Source organism: Trachemys scripta, chromosome 20 (genome assembly GCF_013100865.1).
Source record: "Trachemys scripta elegans isolate TJP31775 chromosome 20, CAS_Tse_1.0, whole genome shotgun sequence".
NCBI lineage: Eukaryota > Metazoa > Chordata > Testudines > Emydidae > Trachemys > Trachemys scripta.
The window spans coordinates 5,173,160-5,187,775 of record NC_048317.1 but is presented as its reverse complement, the minus strand read 5'-3'; the positions used below and the strand labels follow the sequence as shown (position 1 = coordinate 5,187,775).

The 14,616-nt window shown below is 48.3% G+C and overlaps 1 protein-coding gene across 1 annotated transcript in view; it reads right to left on the bottom strand.

Moving 5' to 3' along the window:
• CSMD2 (CUB and Sushi multiple domains 2) overlaps window positions 1–14,616 on the bottom strand; it is a 560,683-nt gene that overhangs the window by 138,682 nt on the left and 407,385 nt on the right. The window contains exons 27-29 of the mRNA XM_034754071.1: window positions 11,527–11,718; window positions 8,929–9,067; window positions 6,749–6,936 (exon numbers count right to left, since the gene is read on the bottom strand). Of these exons, the coding sequence (XP_034609962.1) occupies window positions 6,749–6,936; window positions 8,929–9,067; window positions 11,527–11,718 (519 nt within the window). The remainder of the gene's footprint in view (window positions 1–6,748; window positions 6,937–8,928; window positions 9,068–11,526; window positions 11,719–14,616) is intronic.

Here is a 14,616-nt window from a genome sequence, read left to right as displayed (position 1 = left end):
AATGACCATCGCTAGATGCACAGAGTTTCTTGTTTCTGATGGGCCTGAAATAACCACTAGAAAAGCCTTCCTGGAATGTTACTGCATTTTTCTTCAGAGCCGCATGAGATCCCGATCGCCATACCACTCGAATGGCCCCGCCACAAGAACAACACATTAAGCCCACGATGCAACACCCATTGGCCCATGTGGCTCTTTGCTCAGGTTCTATCAGACTGTTTGGCTGTGAGCACGACTAGAAGAGGTCTGACAAGCAGAGAAAACCCAGAATCCCTGAAGGCTAAAGCAGAACAGACGCTTCAGTGATGGGCACCAGTACAAAACCCCATGATGGATATATGGCCTGGCTCCAAAGAACATAAGTGACGAGAGAAGAACAAGAAGAGGGTTTGTTCAATGTATTTTCCTGGATGCCTTTTGATTTGCCTCCCCAAATTGAATCCAATTAAGATACTAGTTAATCTTCTGACAGTCAAATTCTCATCACATCCTACAGCGAATCACATTTGTATGTAGGTAAAAGAGGGTGTGTATGAGAGAGAGAAAATCCAGTTCCTTGTGAAGGTGGCCTAAAAAGGAAACGTGGAAAACTTTCTTTAGCTCTGAATGACCTTCTGGGCACGTGTTAGTCTAATGTCTCATGCTGCTATGGGTATGTCTACACTGAACCCTCCCCTCCCCCCCAAAAAAACAACAACTACACAGCAACGAGTCTCAGGGTATGTCTACACAAGGATAAAAAACCTGTGGGAGGCCTGGGTCAGCTGACTCGGGCTCACGGGACTCCGGCTGCAGGGTTTAAAATCGCTGCATGGACATCTGGGCACAGACTGGACTCCAAGCTCTGGGACCTCAGAGGTCAGGCTCCAGCCTGAGCCCGAATGTCTACGTAGCAATTTTCCAGTCGTGGACCCTGAGCCCCGTGAGCTTGGCCAGCTGACCGAGGCCAGCCGGGTTTTTTAATGCCCATGCAGACCTACCCTGCGGGGTTGTTCGTTTGTTTGTGTATATTTTGCAGTGTAGATATACACTCAGACAGTCCCAACACCGCATTTAGAATTGTTTTTTATTCAGCAGTGGCTAGCCTTTCCCCAAATAAACCCATGCTGCCTCTAATCACAGCCCGTTTCTCAAGCGGCAGCCCTTCCTAAACCCTGCCAAATGATCTCTCATTCCACCCTCAGCCCCACCCCGCACACACTACCAATGCTAAGAACAACAGTCTGTTGGGGGGTGCTTTCATTTCGGTTCTCCCTGAATAACTGCACTGGCTCTGCTGCATCCCAGCCTGGCTTGAAAGAAAGAACAGCTCAAAAGACCAGCTTAAGACTTTAATCATTTCTTACACCCCTCGCCTTTAGAGCCGAAGCCACCAGAAGGTGTGTTTTCCCCTGGATTCCCTGGAGAAAGAAAGAAAATACTTTAAAGGCCGTAAAGCCACTGCTTTAATAAGAAAGGACACCTGGCTTGGCAACTCGCTCCCTTTATAAATATACTTTGGGGCCTAAGCTCTTTCGCCTGATACGTTTGTGCCACTCCGATGGGAGTAGCTCATGCATAATGGAGAGCACAATTCATCCAGGATTTAAGGCCAGATGCTTTCCTGAACCAAGGCCTTAAAAAGGAATCTGCGAATAGCCCTTTAAAAGGTGAGCTGCCGGGGCGGGGGGGATTGGGTTATAATGCTGGTTTCTTGCTTCCTTATGATAGCTAAAAGCTACCCCAAACAGCCACCCCTCCTGCCATGGAATCTGCTTGTTTTTTTACATTACAATTTTGAGTCTGGTCTGCCCTAGAAAACTTGACGGAATGTAACGTTGATGACCTCGGTGGTCGGTAGGGTGACCAGACAGCAAATGTGAAAAATCGGGACAGGGGGTGGGGCGTAATAGGAGCCTATATAAGAAAAAGACCCAAAAAATCCGGACTGTCCCTATAAAATCGGGACATCTGGTCACCCTAGTCATTGGCGGGCAGAATTGAACTTGGGGCCTCTGGACTTAGTGCATGAGCCTCTACCGCATGAGCTAAAAGCCAACTGGCTGCTAGCTACGGCGGTAGAGCAGACTCATTAATCTCTCTAAGGGGTCTCAGTTCCACTAGATGGGACAGAGCACCCCACCCAGAAGATGTGTGGGTTACAGGAAGATCAGAGAACTGGTAGATGTACGGCCTCGAAGGCCACGGAGGTGGATCTTCATTAACTGAGACGGAAGCGCTGGGCTACATGCGTAGCGGCAATAAATTGGCACATCTCCGTTAACCTCAACGGTGCTACAGGGATTTACCCCAGCGGCGGAGCTGGCCTCTGACTGCACATTGTTTGTGTTAACATCTACTTAACTAAAATTCTCCGAAGAAAACCTCTCCCTGTTACAGACATTCCCCTGCAGTTCTGGAAATGCAAATACCACCCCACTTAAGGCTCCGTCACTAGGATCCTTTCACTAGGAAGGTGAAGCACTGGAACGGGTTACCTAGGGAGGTGGTGGGAATCTCCTTCCTTAGGAGTTTTTAAAGTCAGGCTTGACAAAGCCCTGGCTGGGATGATTTAGTTGGGGATTGGTCCTGCTTTGAGCAGGGGGTTGGATTAGATGACCTCCTGAGGTCCCTTCCAACCCTGATCTTCTATGATTCCGTCCTGCAAATGCCAGGTGAGGACACTTGAGAACTAACTGACGTGCTTGGACACCGGGCAGCATACAAACCCTCAGGGCCAGATTTTCAAACGGGCCTAAATAAGGGTCAGATTCTGGGAGCTGAGCACTGGAGAAAGTCCCATTGCAAGACGTCTGGGCAGATTCTCCCCAAAACCTCAGCACCCAGCACATGCGGAACTCTAGAAAAGCTGCTCCCAATTGTGGGTGCTGAGCTCTTTTTAAAATTCTGAGCTGAGGGGGTAAGAACCAGAGAGTGAAACTGACTAGAAACAGAATGTGAAACTCACCAGTCTAGTTCTGCTGGCTCCATTTCTAGAACACTAACCTGGCTTGGGTATCTAGGCACTAATAGTTTCATTGGGAAAAATGAATGGTGAAAAGCAAGCCAGACTATTTCCTTCTGCTCTCCCAAAAGAGCTGCTCTGGCAGCAGGGCTGAGAAGCCGGTAGAAATTACCGGGGCCCAGCGGTCCAGAAGGGGGCCCAGGGCCCGGCTTCCCCAGCTTCGTTGGCCCTGTTTAGCCGGTCCGCCCTTGCTGGGGGGCCCGAAAAAATGTTTTCACTGGGGCCTGAACTTGCTCTCGGCAGCCCTGTCTGGCAGCATGCAGGGGCCGTAAGGTGAGGATAGACACACGTACCTTAGCCTTGAGAATCCCCCCTGTACAATGGGCCTCCCGAGCTGCAACAGAGCTGCTATAAGGACCCTACAGATATGTCTACACTGCAGTAAAAAACCTCCAGCATGGAGTCTCAGAACCTGGCTTAGCTGACTCAGTTTGTGGCGCTCAGGCTGTGGGGCTAAAACTAGCAGTGTAGAGATTTGGGCTTGGGCTGGAGCCTGGGTTTTGAGACCCTTCCTCCTGGCCAGGTTTCAGAGCCCGGGCTCCAGCCCCAGCCCGAACCTCAACACTGCAATTTTATAGCCCCATAGCCCATGCCCCGCGAGCCCGAGTCAACTAACCTGGGCCAGCCGTGGGTCTTCAAATTGCAGTATAGACAAACCCTACCTTGTCTCTTCTCCCAGCCCCCTGTGTAGGGGGGTGGATTGGAGGCGTGGCCAAAACCGACATCAGTTCTGTGCTTCCCAGGCCACACAGGGAGCAAAGGGTAAGTTAAAGCAGCCCTGAGGCTGCTCTAACTTATACTGGAGGGTGGACAGGTGCCTGCATGTCAGAGTTTGAAGAGTACAAAGGTGGCTCAAAAACACCTGAAACCCATCTCCTGCATTCCTGCTGTGAGCACAGGGAGGGAGTCACTTAGCATCAGGCCCCACATTTCCAGTTTAGGGAGAGGAGAAATTGTTTGAGCTTCGATCTTCACGAAGCGCTGGTGCCGAGTCTCATAAAGCATTCCCTCCACTTCCCATTAATGCCCAGAAGCTGAATACGCTGCCATCTCAACCTTCCAAGTCCCTGCTGGTGCATGGAAAGCAAGCCTGCCGCTCCTGCACTTGGCAGAAAAGAGCACAAACCAGACGCTAACACAGCCAGCCCCAGCTGTGGGGAATATCACACCACGGAGAACAGATGTCAAACAACAAAGAGAATCCTGGAGGCGTACCCAACCGCCTGCAACGTAACGACGATTCCCCCATTGCCTTATCTATGTCCCACTGACATAACCTGCGTCTTCTCTTTGAACTGCAGCCACACGGCCTGCGCACCAGGCAAGGTCTGTGTAAGGCCCACGCGATTCAGCATGGAGAAATAATTCAAGAGCAGCAGACTGGCAACATTTCAGCAAAGGAAAGCCTGGCAAGCAAACGTCCAAGTTGTTCAGCGCTGGGTAAAATACAATGTTTGGAGGAAAACCAACAACACGGCGTTTAAGTGGAGTAAATGAGCAAAGACCAGGGGCAAAGGGACCAGCACCAAGCCCGGCTCACTGGCAGCTTTTGGGTGAATGTTTCGAAGGGCAGGGCTGGGGAAATAAGCTCTTGGAGGCAGGGGCGGTTTTTCAATTTGGTGTGTGTTCAGCCTCCAGCACAATGAGGCTGGACCTTTTTGGATCTACTGCAACACAAATAATACTAATAAAAAACTGATCTCAGAAGAGAACCTGAAGCTTAGTCACGCAAAGGGGGTTGTGTTTCTGTTTGCAAAATACAGGCTCTGTTGAAACAGACATAACTGTTTGCCCAATTCGTATCCAATCAGGGACCTGAAATGCCCCCATGCTCCCACGTCGAACACGAGGGTCTGTGTAACGGTGATGAGAAACTGGAAGCACCGACAGTGAAATCCTGGCCCCATAGAAGTCAGTGGGAGTTTTGCTACTGATTTCAATAGGGCTCGGATTTCACCCTGGGTATCTAACATGGAGCTTTACATTTAAATCTCAAAGTGCTGGGGAAAATGAAGCACAGAGAAGTTAAATGACTTATCCAAGGACAGGAGCATCAGTGGCAGAGCCAGCTGTTCCTAGAGTGTTATACAAGACATTGCTCATCGAAAACCATTCTCCCTTGCAGCCTTCCCTGCCCTTTCTTTGCTGCTGATGCTAATGTGGATGCCAGAGTCAATTCTGCAGCCAGTAATGAAGCTGAATCACAGCATTGTACTTTCTGGTGAGCTTGTCCACTTCAGTTAGGGAACCACTCTGAGAGCTGGCACCTCCCAAAGCCTCCACTGAAGCCAAGCCCCTGGGACTGCTCCCACCTGACGGTAACTGAAACTTTACAAATCAGGTCATTCAGAGGACTTGATTGACCTCAAACCAATGTGATGCCGCTGTGAAAAAGGCAAAGGCAATCCTAGGATGTATCAGGCGAGGCATTTCCAATAGAGGTAGAGAAGGATTAATGCCATTGTACCAGGCACTGGTAAGACCTCACCTGGAATACTGTGTGCTGTTCTGGTCACCCGTGTTCAAGAAAGATTCATTCAGACTGAAATTCAGGTGCAGAGAAGAGCTATTGATGACGACCAGGGAAATGGAGGCCCTATCTTGTGGAAGGAGATGGGAAGAGCTTGGCTTGTTTAGCTTGCAAAAAGAAGGCTGAGGAGACAGGATTGCTCTCTGTACATACATGGTGTGGCGGGGTAAACCCCAGGGAGGGAGAAGAGCTATTCAAGCTAAAGGATAATGCCACACAAGAACAAATGGGGATCAACTGGCCATGAACAAATTCAGGCTGGAAACTAGAAGGTTTCGAACGATAAGTGGGGTGAGGTTCTGGAACAAACTCCCAATAGGAGCTGTGGGGCAAACAGTTTAATTAGTTTTAAGAGAGAGTTGGATCAATTTGTGGTATTGAAAGACGGGGCTACTTGAGATGGTGGGGGGCAGAGCATGGCAGCCCTCGGGGTCCTTTCCACTTTATGTCTTATATTCCTAAAGCTCATGCTTCAGGGTTTCAGTTGCAGGGGTCAGGAAGGGATCTTTTCGCCACACTGTATTCTGGGGTTCTTTGGTCTCCTTTCTCTGAAGTATCAGTGATGGGTCTGGCTGGAGATGGGACACTGGACCAATGCTCTGAGGTGGCACCAAGCGTTCTCTCTCTCAGGTGCTTGGCTATCTGGTTCTTGCTCAAATACTCACAGACTAAGTGATCACCGCATGTGGGATCGGGAAGGAATTCTCCCCCTCCCCCAGTGAGATTGGCAGAGACGTTGGGGGTTTCACACCTTCCTCTGGAGCATGTGGGTGCAGGTCACTTGCCAGGCTTACCTGGGTCTATCTCACATAATCATTTACCTGCCATTGCGGGGGCCTTGGGCACTGGTGCACCTGGATCCCTTCTGTGGGCTGTAATACCCTGGTCTAATGTCTGCCGCGGGGTTGAGTGTGCGCTGGCTGGCTGGTGTTGGTGGCCTGTGCTGTACAGCGGGTCAGACGAGTATTGATCTGGTATTGAATCTCATCCCTGTTCCCAACCACTCTTCTCAACAATTTTTCCCTTGGAGAGCAATCGGCTGCTCTCCCTGCTGGCCTTCGCAACAGCCACACAGACTGCAGGACTGATGATGGGAGGGTTCCTATAGCTACCAACTGGGTAAGCATCCTCCTGCTTATGGCTCATCCAGGAGGCCTGATGGAAGTGGGGGTGGTTCTGACAGGGCACGGTACACGCTACGGTCGATGGGTTACCTGTATAATCGATTGCGAAGCCTGCATTGCTCACGGAGGCGTCACTTCGGAAAGCCAGGAAGAGGTTGTTGCTGCTGCTCTCTATCCGGTCGGGCAGCTGGGAGCCGTAGAAGCTCCCGATCAGGGGGCTGAGTGAGCTGGGGCCGTCGTAGATGTGGAGGAAATCGTAGCCGGGCTCCAAATTAAAGCTGGGAAAGAAACAAAACAAGCAGAGCTGGAACGATTCTGTGTATTGTGGGAGCACCGGGAGGCCTAACAGAACATCGGGACCCAGTGTGCTAGGTGCTGTACAGACACAGAGTAAGGAAACAGCCTCACCCCCACAATATTTCCAATTTAAGTGGGCAAGACAGGTGGAGGAAATGGAGGATTGTGATCCCCATTTTACAGATTAGGAACTGAGGTCCCAAGAGACTAACTGACGTGCCTGAAGTCTCCCACACTGCCCAGAGCAGTGATAGGGATTGAATCTAGCTCTCCAAAGCCCCTGTCCAGCCTTAACCACAAGGTTGCCCTGGTGGCAGGTGGGAAAAAAAATCCTGTACAAATCAACATCTACTAATGCTGCCATTCTCTGCTCTTCCTCGCAGAGAGTCTCTCAAGATGCCCGTTACCGCGGTTACTGAAAAGTGCAAATTAAAGGTGAGGAGCACAGAAAGATGGCTCTTTCCCTCGAAGTACCCCCAGGGAAGCTTTGAAGGTGCAGAGGGCATAAGCAGTAGACAAAGATTCCAGCAGCACAAGCAGCTGTTGCTTGGAAGGACAAGGCCTTGCTCCTGAGTCTGCCACCCAGGCCTGGGAAGATGCCCCTTTCAAGCCACCTCAGGGTTACTGTAGGCAGAGCAGAGGGCTGAGCTCGACAGTGTTTTAACTCCAGACTTGCTCTAGATCCAGCCCAAGCTTTGTGCCAGGTGTAACCTGAGTCTGATTCTGTCTTACACTAGATCCTGTCCAGGAATTACAGTGGTCAATCTCCTCAGGCGATACGGAGCAGTATGGACCAACCGGCCCCTCTCCTGAGGTGGCATCTACACAGTGGAGATCAGTTGAGATTCCCTGGCTGATTGTCCCCTGATTTGGGCTCTTGGGAGACCGGGTCAGGGCATTTCCAGTGGAGCCTGAGTGTCTCCTGGCCTTTGGGGCAGGCTGCTCGACCCGTCTACTGACACAGGCGTGGGTGCGAGCAGCAAGAGGGAGGTCTCACGGAGTTCTCCATGCACTGGAGGGCAGAAGAGTCCAAAAGCTTCTGTGCAGATTTTACATATGGGCCACAGGCAGCATGGCCCAAAGGATTAACCTGTTGATCCAGCCACACTTTGGATCCAGTCTTTTGAAAACACCCGCTAATGAATTAACAGGAGCTGGAAGGGCCAGGGGGCTCACGGGGGGCATGGCAGACACTCGCTCTGCAATAGCACCAGGGTTATGCTCTTTAAACACATGCACAAATAAAGCAGGGCTGTGGTCGGAATACACGTATCCTCTTCCCAACCGGGACGGATTGAGGCTAAACATGGGAGCCAATCAGCCAACACTACAGGAACCAGACGCCATCCTTGGTGAGACTGGCGGGAGAAGGGGCCGGCAGATATAAGTGGTTTTCTTTGCTTTGGACACGGGTTAGGGGCACAGTTGCCAACTTTCACGCGGTAAATAAGCCCCCCGATTTTCACAATAAGACAAAAATCAAGTGAATCCCATTTCAAAACAAGGCCAAAACAAGCCAATCCCTACAAACCCCAACACCCTATGTGACTAGCTCCCCCCGGCATGCAGTCTGGGACTGTGGTGGGCCTGCTGTGCACCCCTGACTCTCTCCCCAACTTGTCCCGCTTGCCCCTGTTTGTCCCCCCTTGCTCCTGCTTGCCGGGAGCCGATCAAAAAACAGAAGCAACAAGCTACAACAAGCAACAAGCCTAAAACTAGCCAACAAGCAACTCACAAGCCAATTAAGCCAAAACCAAGCCCAATTTTCTGCTTTTTTTGCAGGTTTGGTACGTCTGGTTAGGGGCTCTCTAGGAAACTGATCCATGGAGCCCTGGGACAACCCTTTAGAGAGCAGGTGATGCAAATGGCAAACCCGTTACCTCAGGCCTTGCCCCACTTCTGAGCTCCTCCCCTCTCCCCACAAGTCCCAGCAGAATTGAAAGGGAGCAGCTGAGCTGCTCATGGGTACATACATATTAAATACCAGGGCAATGACATAATCGGGAGAGACCGTCAACTTCCAGTCGCACTCCTTCCCCGGGGGATAGGGCTCAGGGTACTGCGGTGACAAGATGACCCCGGCCGGCCCCGTCAGGATCCCTCCGCAGGGAGCTGAAACAAGAAAGCAAGGGGCGGGGAGGGGGATAGTGATACACGTTCTGCCATACGGGGAAAACAACAGACCATGGTGGGAATTAGACTTCTGGGTTGAGCTGTGGACTAGGTGCACCTGGAAGTCATGGGGAGGGTAGATTTAGAAATGGACGGATGGAGATTTCGGTAGAGAGATGAAGAGATGGATGGAAATATGGTTGGCTAGATGGCGACAAACAGCCATATGGAGAGAGAGAGCGATGGAAAGACAGACAGCTAGATTGCCAGAGAGATAAGATACTATTTGTGATACAGTAGCCCTGAGGGACCCTAACCGAGACTGGGGCCCTGTTATACCGGGCATTGGACATACACATAGCAAGAGACAGTCCGAGCCCATTACAATTTTCATAAGAGATACAAATGGATCATCAGAGAGAGAGAGAAAGATGCCCCGAGCCTTCCTGTTTCATTATCTAGGCAGCTCCTGGTCAAAATCAAGGCTCCTGCTCAAGAAGTGAAAACACGTGCTGTCAGGGACAAATGATTACTTTGCATTGCCAGGAAGGCTAAGCATTCGGTTGAAAAGTTTCCAGTTAAGCTTGTTTTATGACCGAAAATTTGGTTTTCACTGAAACAACATTTTTCGCAAAACGTGTCTGCTTTCCAGGGAGATTTTTGATATTTTTGTCAAAAAACTGAACACCCTAAAACAAACATTTATATAGAGATGAAATGCTGCTGCAGTATCTCAAGGGAGCTGTAGTTCAGTTGCTACATACTCCCATTCTCCTCTATGGATTAGACTTCATCTCCCAAGATGCTCCGCGCCTCCTCAGACCAAAAGGGGATACCATGATGCATCCAACCAGGGAGATGTAGTCCAACCAGGGAGCCCAGTTTAGAGAGAAGAATGGAAGTATGAGACGCCTGAACCACAATTCCCAGGAGGCACCGCAGAGGTATTTCAGAATCAAAGTCATTTTATTTTTCACCAAAACCTGGAAATGTTCCACTGGGGGGAAAAAAACTCCAAACACTTTTCAACCAGCTGTAATTAGGCAACATAGTGTAAGGCTATTGTAGAATCATTTACAGTATCTGACCACCAAAAATTCCAAAAGCCCTTTGTCATTGAAAGAGAACCTTGTCACTGCTGTTTCCCCACCCCCCAGTTTATTGGGAGATCTTGCATCTTCTAAAAAAGGATCGCCAGGGCTCTGTCCAAAAGCAACCCACTACAATGGCTCTTTCTAAGTCAAATGACCTTCACTGAAGACACCCTATGAGAATTCCCTTAGCCCGGATCATCTCACCTCAGTTCCACTCCCTGGAAAGAAGAACTAAGATCTCAGCTTTTGATGTGAATGAGAACTCAACAGGGGATTAGCTAGATACCTAGATACACAATACTGTGATTTTAGTTACAGCTCCACAACAACTAAAAGGGCTGTCAGCATCAGATAGAAATGATGCCATGTGAGATTATTAACAGAGTCTTTCAAATATCAAGCTGTCCTGCAGCAAACAAATTCTGGGCATGTCATAAAAGTTTCCCAGCTGGCTTTAAATCTGTTTTAAGAAATGGAGTTAATTAATTTAAGTTGCTTGGGGTAACATTGCATAAACATGAATAAAGATTACAGGATGACTAATATCTGGCTAACATTTAATTAGCCAGCTAATTTAACATTTATTGCTTTTATGCGCGTAGCATGACAATTGTTATATGTTCTGGCCGTATTGAAAAAAATAATAGATTTCATGTGCTTCTTTTATGACTTTATGAACCCATGGAGAACGTCAGACAGTTTTCTCTTGTGATTAGCTAGATACCTAGATACACAACACGGCGATTTTAGTTACAGCTCCACAAATGACCTTCACTGAAGACACCCTATAAGAATTCCCTTAGCCCGGATCATCTCACCTCAGTTCCACTCCCTGGAAAGAAGAACTAAGATCTCAGCTTTCGATGTGAATGAGAACTCAACGGGGGATTAGCTAGATACCTAGATACACAACACTGTGATTTTATGTTACCTCCTGGCACAAAAGTCACCCAACCAAGGTCCTTCCCCAACCAAAAATAATTGGCTTGCCCAGACAATCTCCTGCCTCCTACCTAATATCTCACTCTCCTTCCTTTCTATGCTTAGGGATCATGAGAGCGCTGGGCTTTATATACCAGACCCCTTTGGCAAACCTGATTGTACAGCGTAGCTAGGTGATAGCTTTCCCCACTTCTACCTCCTCACCCACATGGCAGGACAGACCCCTGATGATGTCCTCAAGTTCAGATATGGATTCTAACCCCTTGCCACTGGCTGTGTGAACCCTATGCACCCTGTTGTACTTATCCACCAAACCAGTTGGGATTTCTACCCCTTTCAATATGCAACATGTTCCAACACACCCTAGCAAGGGGAACCTAGACCCCTTGCTGTACAATCAGAGAAATGTTGCACAGATCATACCTATGCAAGAGGGAGGGTCGGGTTGCCAGAAAAACCTGTTCTCAATCTGCACACAGCTGATTTTGGCCTCCCCTTGCAGGGTGTATCCTGGATCGCACTGGAAGACGACGGAGTCACCTGCTTCTTTGCTGTCTGCGCTCCGGCTCCCATTCTGGGGAATCCCTGGGTCATTGCAGGAGGTGGCAGTGGAAACTGGGAGTATCAAAAAACAAACAAACAAATCTATAAATACAGGTTTGCGAACCTCCCCAGGCCTAGCTTACCCTTCTATAGCTTGCACATTCTATATAATGCCTAAGAAAATGAAGTGCTGGTTGAATTTTTTTCCAATTAACATTTTTTGTTGGTGGGGTGGGGGAAATTCTTCAAGAACAGTGTTGACAACTGTCATGCTTTTCTCACACTATCTGGTATTCTTTGTAGAGCCCCAGCACCTGGAGTCATAGGATCATGTGGCATTTTTGGCTTTCATTGATTAAAAAGAAACATAGGAAGCTTCTAGACCTCGTGGATGCAGAGAAAAGCTGGAAAATGCGATGAGAGTGTGATCTAAAGGCTCACAAACCAGAAGAGAAAGATGACCCCCAAATGCATCTTTAAAAAAATATTTCATGATCTTTTAGCCAATCTCATGATTTTAGAAGGGCCTGATTTGTGAAGGCAATATGGCAGTGCAGCCAACTGAGATTTTTCCTTCCAAAACATTTTTCAACAAAAATGGTGTTTTATTAGGAAGTTAAAAAAAAAAATCTTCGCTGTAAATTTTTCTTGTTTGATTTTTTTTAAGCCAAAAAATAGAAAATTCCAGTCTCTATCCCCTCCCCAGTCTCTTCCTCCCTTTTCAATTTTGTCCCTGGAAAAAGGGTAGGGTGTCGGGGGAGGAGTAAGAACAATTTTTGTGGAGAATTTTGATAAAACAAACTTTTAAAAAATTTTCTGCAAAAAACTAATTACAATTTTCCAAGCAGCTCTACTATTCAGCAAATTATAGAGCTAATCAACATTTTTCAAATTTCACAATTTTGGATTTTTGAATTTTTTGAGGAAAAATGGGGATTTATTTCGATCGTGTTCCTCTCCCATCATTTTTGGCCAGATCTAGTGTACACAGTTTATACTGTGACTTTAAACCCTCCTGCTTGTATCCTTGTGGCAATCTGCTTGCTCTCTCAAACACTGACATCTGCGAACTCTTAACCTACATCGCTGCAAATATTGGACAGAAAATTATCCAGACTTTTATAATAAGGCAGCCTTGTTATTTGACCGAATGATACTCCTGCGGCAGGGAACTCTGCTAGCTGCAAGTGTTGATTTTCTTGCTGCATCCAGCGTAAGTGCAGATTCCACAAAACAGTGCGGGAGGTGAACATACGTCCTTCTGGGATTCAATATGGTCCCCACTGCCATAATATCCTAGTGCTCCACGCACACTAATATATTTATCCCAACACCATCTGTAAATGGGAAGAAAATATCGCTGCCCTGGTTTTACAGATGGGGAAACTGAGGCACAGAACGACTGAATGACTTCCTGAAGGTCACAGAAGAAATCGGTGGCAAAGCCAAGAAATAAACCTCCACCTCCCAAGTCCCAGACCAGTGTCTGAACTCCAAGACCATCCTTCATCTTGGGTTGTTAACTCAATTGCAATAACTGGGTGATGGGCGGGGAGAAGCCAAGATGCATAATGCAGATGATTAGTGCTGACTGTACTATCCTCTTTAAATACACTGTGCCAAGCAATGACTTTTCTCCCTCTTTCTTTTCTCTGTTTCCCCTTAAAGTTCTCTCTCTCTCTCTCTCTCTCTCTCTCACACACACACACACACACACACACACACTTTTACTTTGCAGTTAGCATCTGTTCCTCCAGCTGGGAAAGGCTTCGGGGAATGGTAAGTTCAAGTGTGCAACACAGAATGCAAGTCTGATGTATGCTCATGCATTGCACATACATGTTTACTTAATACGCCCAGGCATCCACTAATCTTACATGGCATTTTTATACAATCCTGCGTCAAACATATGCTGTAAAATAAACTGATACGCTAGCAGCTTTCCCTGTCACTGCGTGGCAGTGGAATTTAGCCTCGAGCCCTGGGACGCATCAAGCCTGAACTTTTAGGAATGGACGTGCTCACCTAGCATCCTGGCAGCTGTCCTTACGAGGCAACAGAAAAAAATACAATGGGACAGATCCTCAGCCCTTGTAAATCAACATAGCTCCATCCTTGCTGATTTACACCAGCGGAGGATCTGCACCATAATGTCCCCATGGCAATAAAACTATTTAGCCTCCTGCATTTTAGCATTGGAGTTGGAGGAGATGGGGAGGTTATATAAATATATATTTAAATTATACCAGATCCCAGCCTGTATGTTTGAGCTCAGGTCTCTGGCTACACAATCACACCCTACGAACAAAGGCTGTTAGAAGTAGTAGTAAATAAGGATGCAGTTCTACATCAGACAGCTGCCTGGAGCTTATTTTCTGCTATAGTAACCTGGCTCTGTGCAATTAGCTCATGCTATGGCAAACTCCAGCATAAGGAGCTGGAGGGAGTTTGCATCTCACTCGGTTACCCCAGTGCAGGAGCTGGCCAAAATATTGCTGGGGAGCATAGTCCCTGCTCTCTTCCAGCACCCCACAGCAGTTAGGGTGAGTCAGGAAAATGTGCCTGCTCCATTCCAGCCCATGAAGCAAGCCAGGCATAGAGCAGAGGATGCAGCATTGTCTCCAGGGCGCTGAGCCACCACTCTGTCTTGTGCTTCCCAGGAGGAGCTCGGACTCTAGTAGGATTCGCCTGGAGGGCTCCACCTGCAATGCACGCACCTCTCCAGCCCACACTCGGGTACCAAGAACAGAATCGTACAATCAGCTCGCAAAACAACTTGGAAGCAGAGACAAGAGCTGCTGCCTAGATACCAAGGAAGCCACTACTCAGCGATCCAGGGACACTGCAGTAAAACGATACAGCCCTGCCTTGCCACTAGAGCTACAAACTATGGCCCTCGGTAACAGGTCCATGCATGCTTAATGTTACTACCCTGAGCAGCCCTATTGAAATCAACGTGTGTAAGTGTTT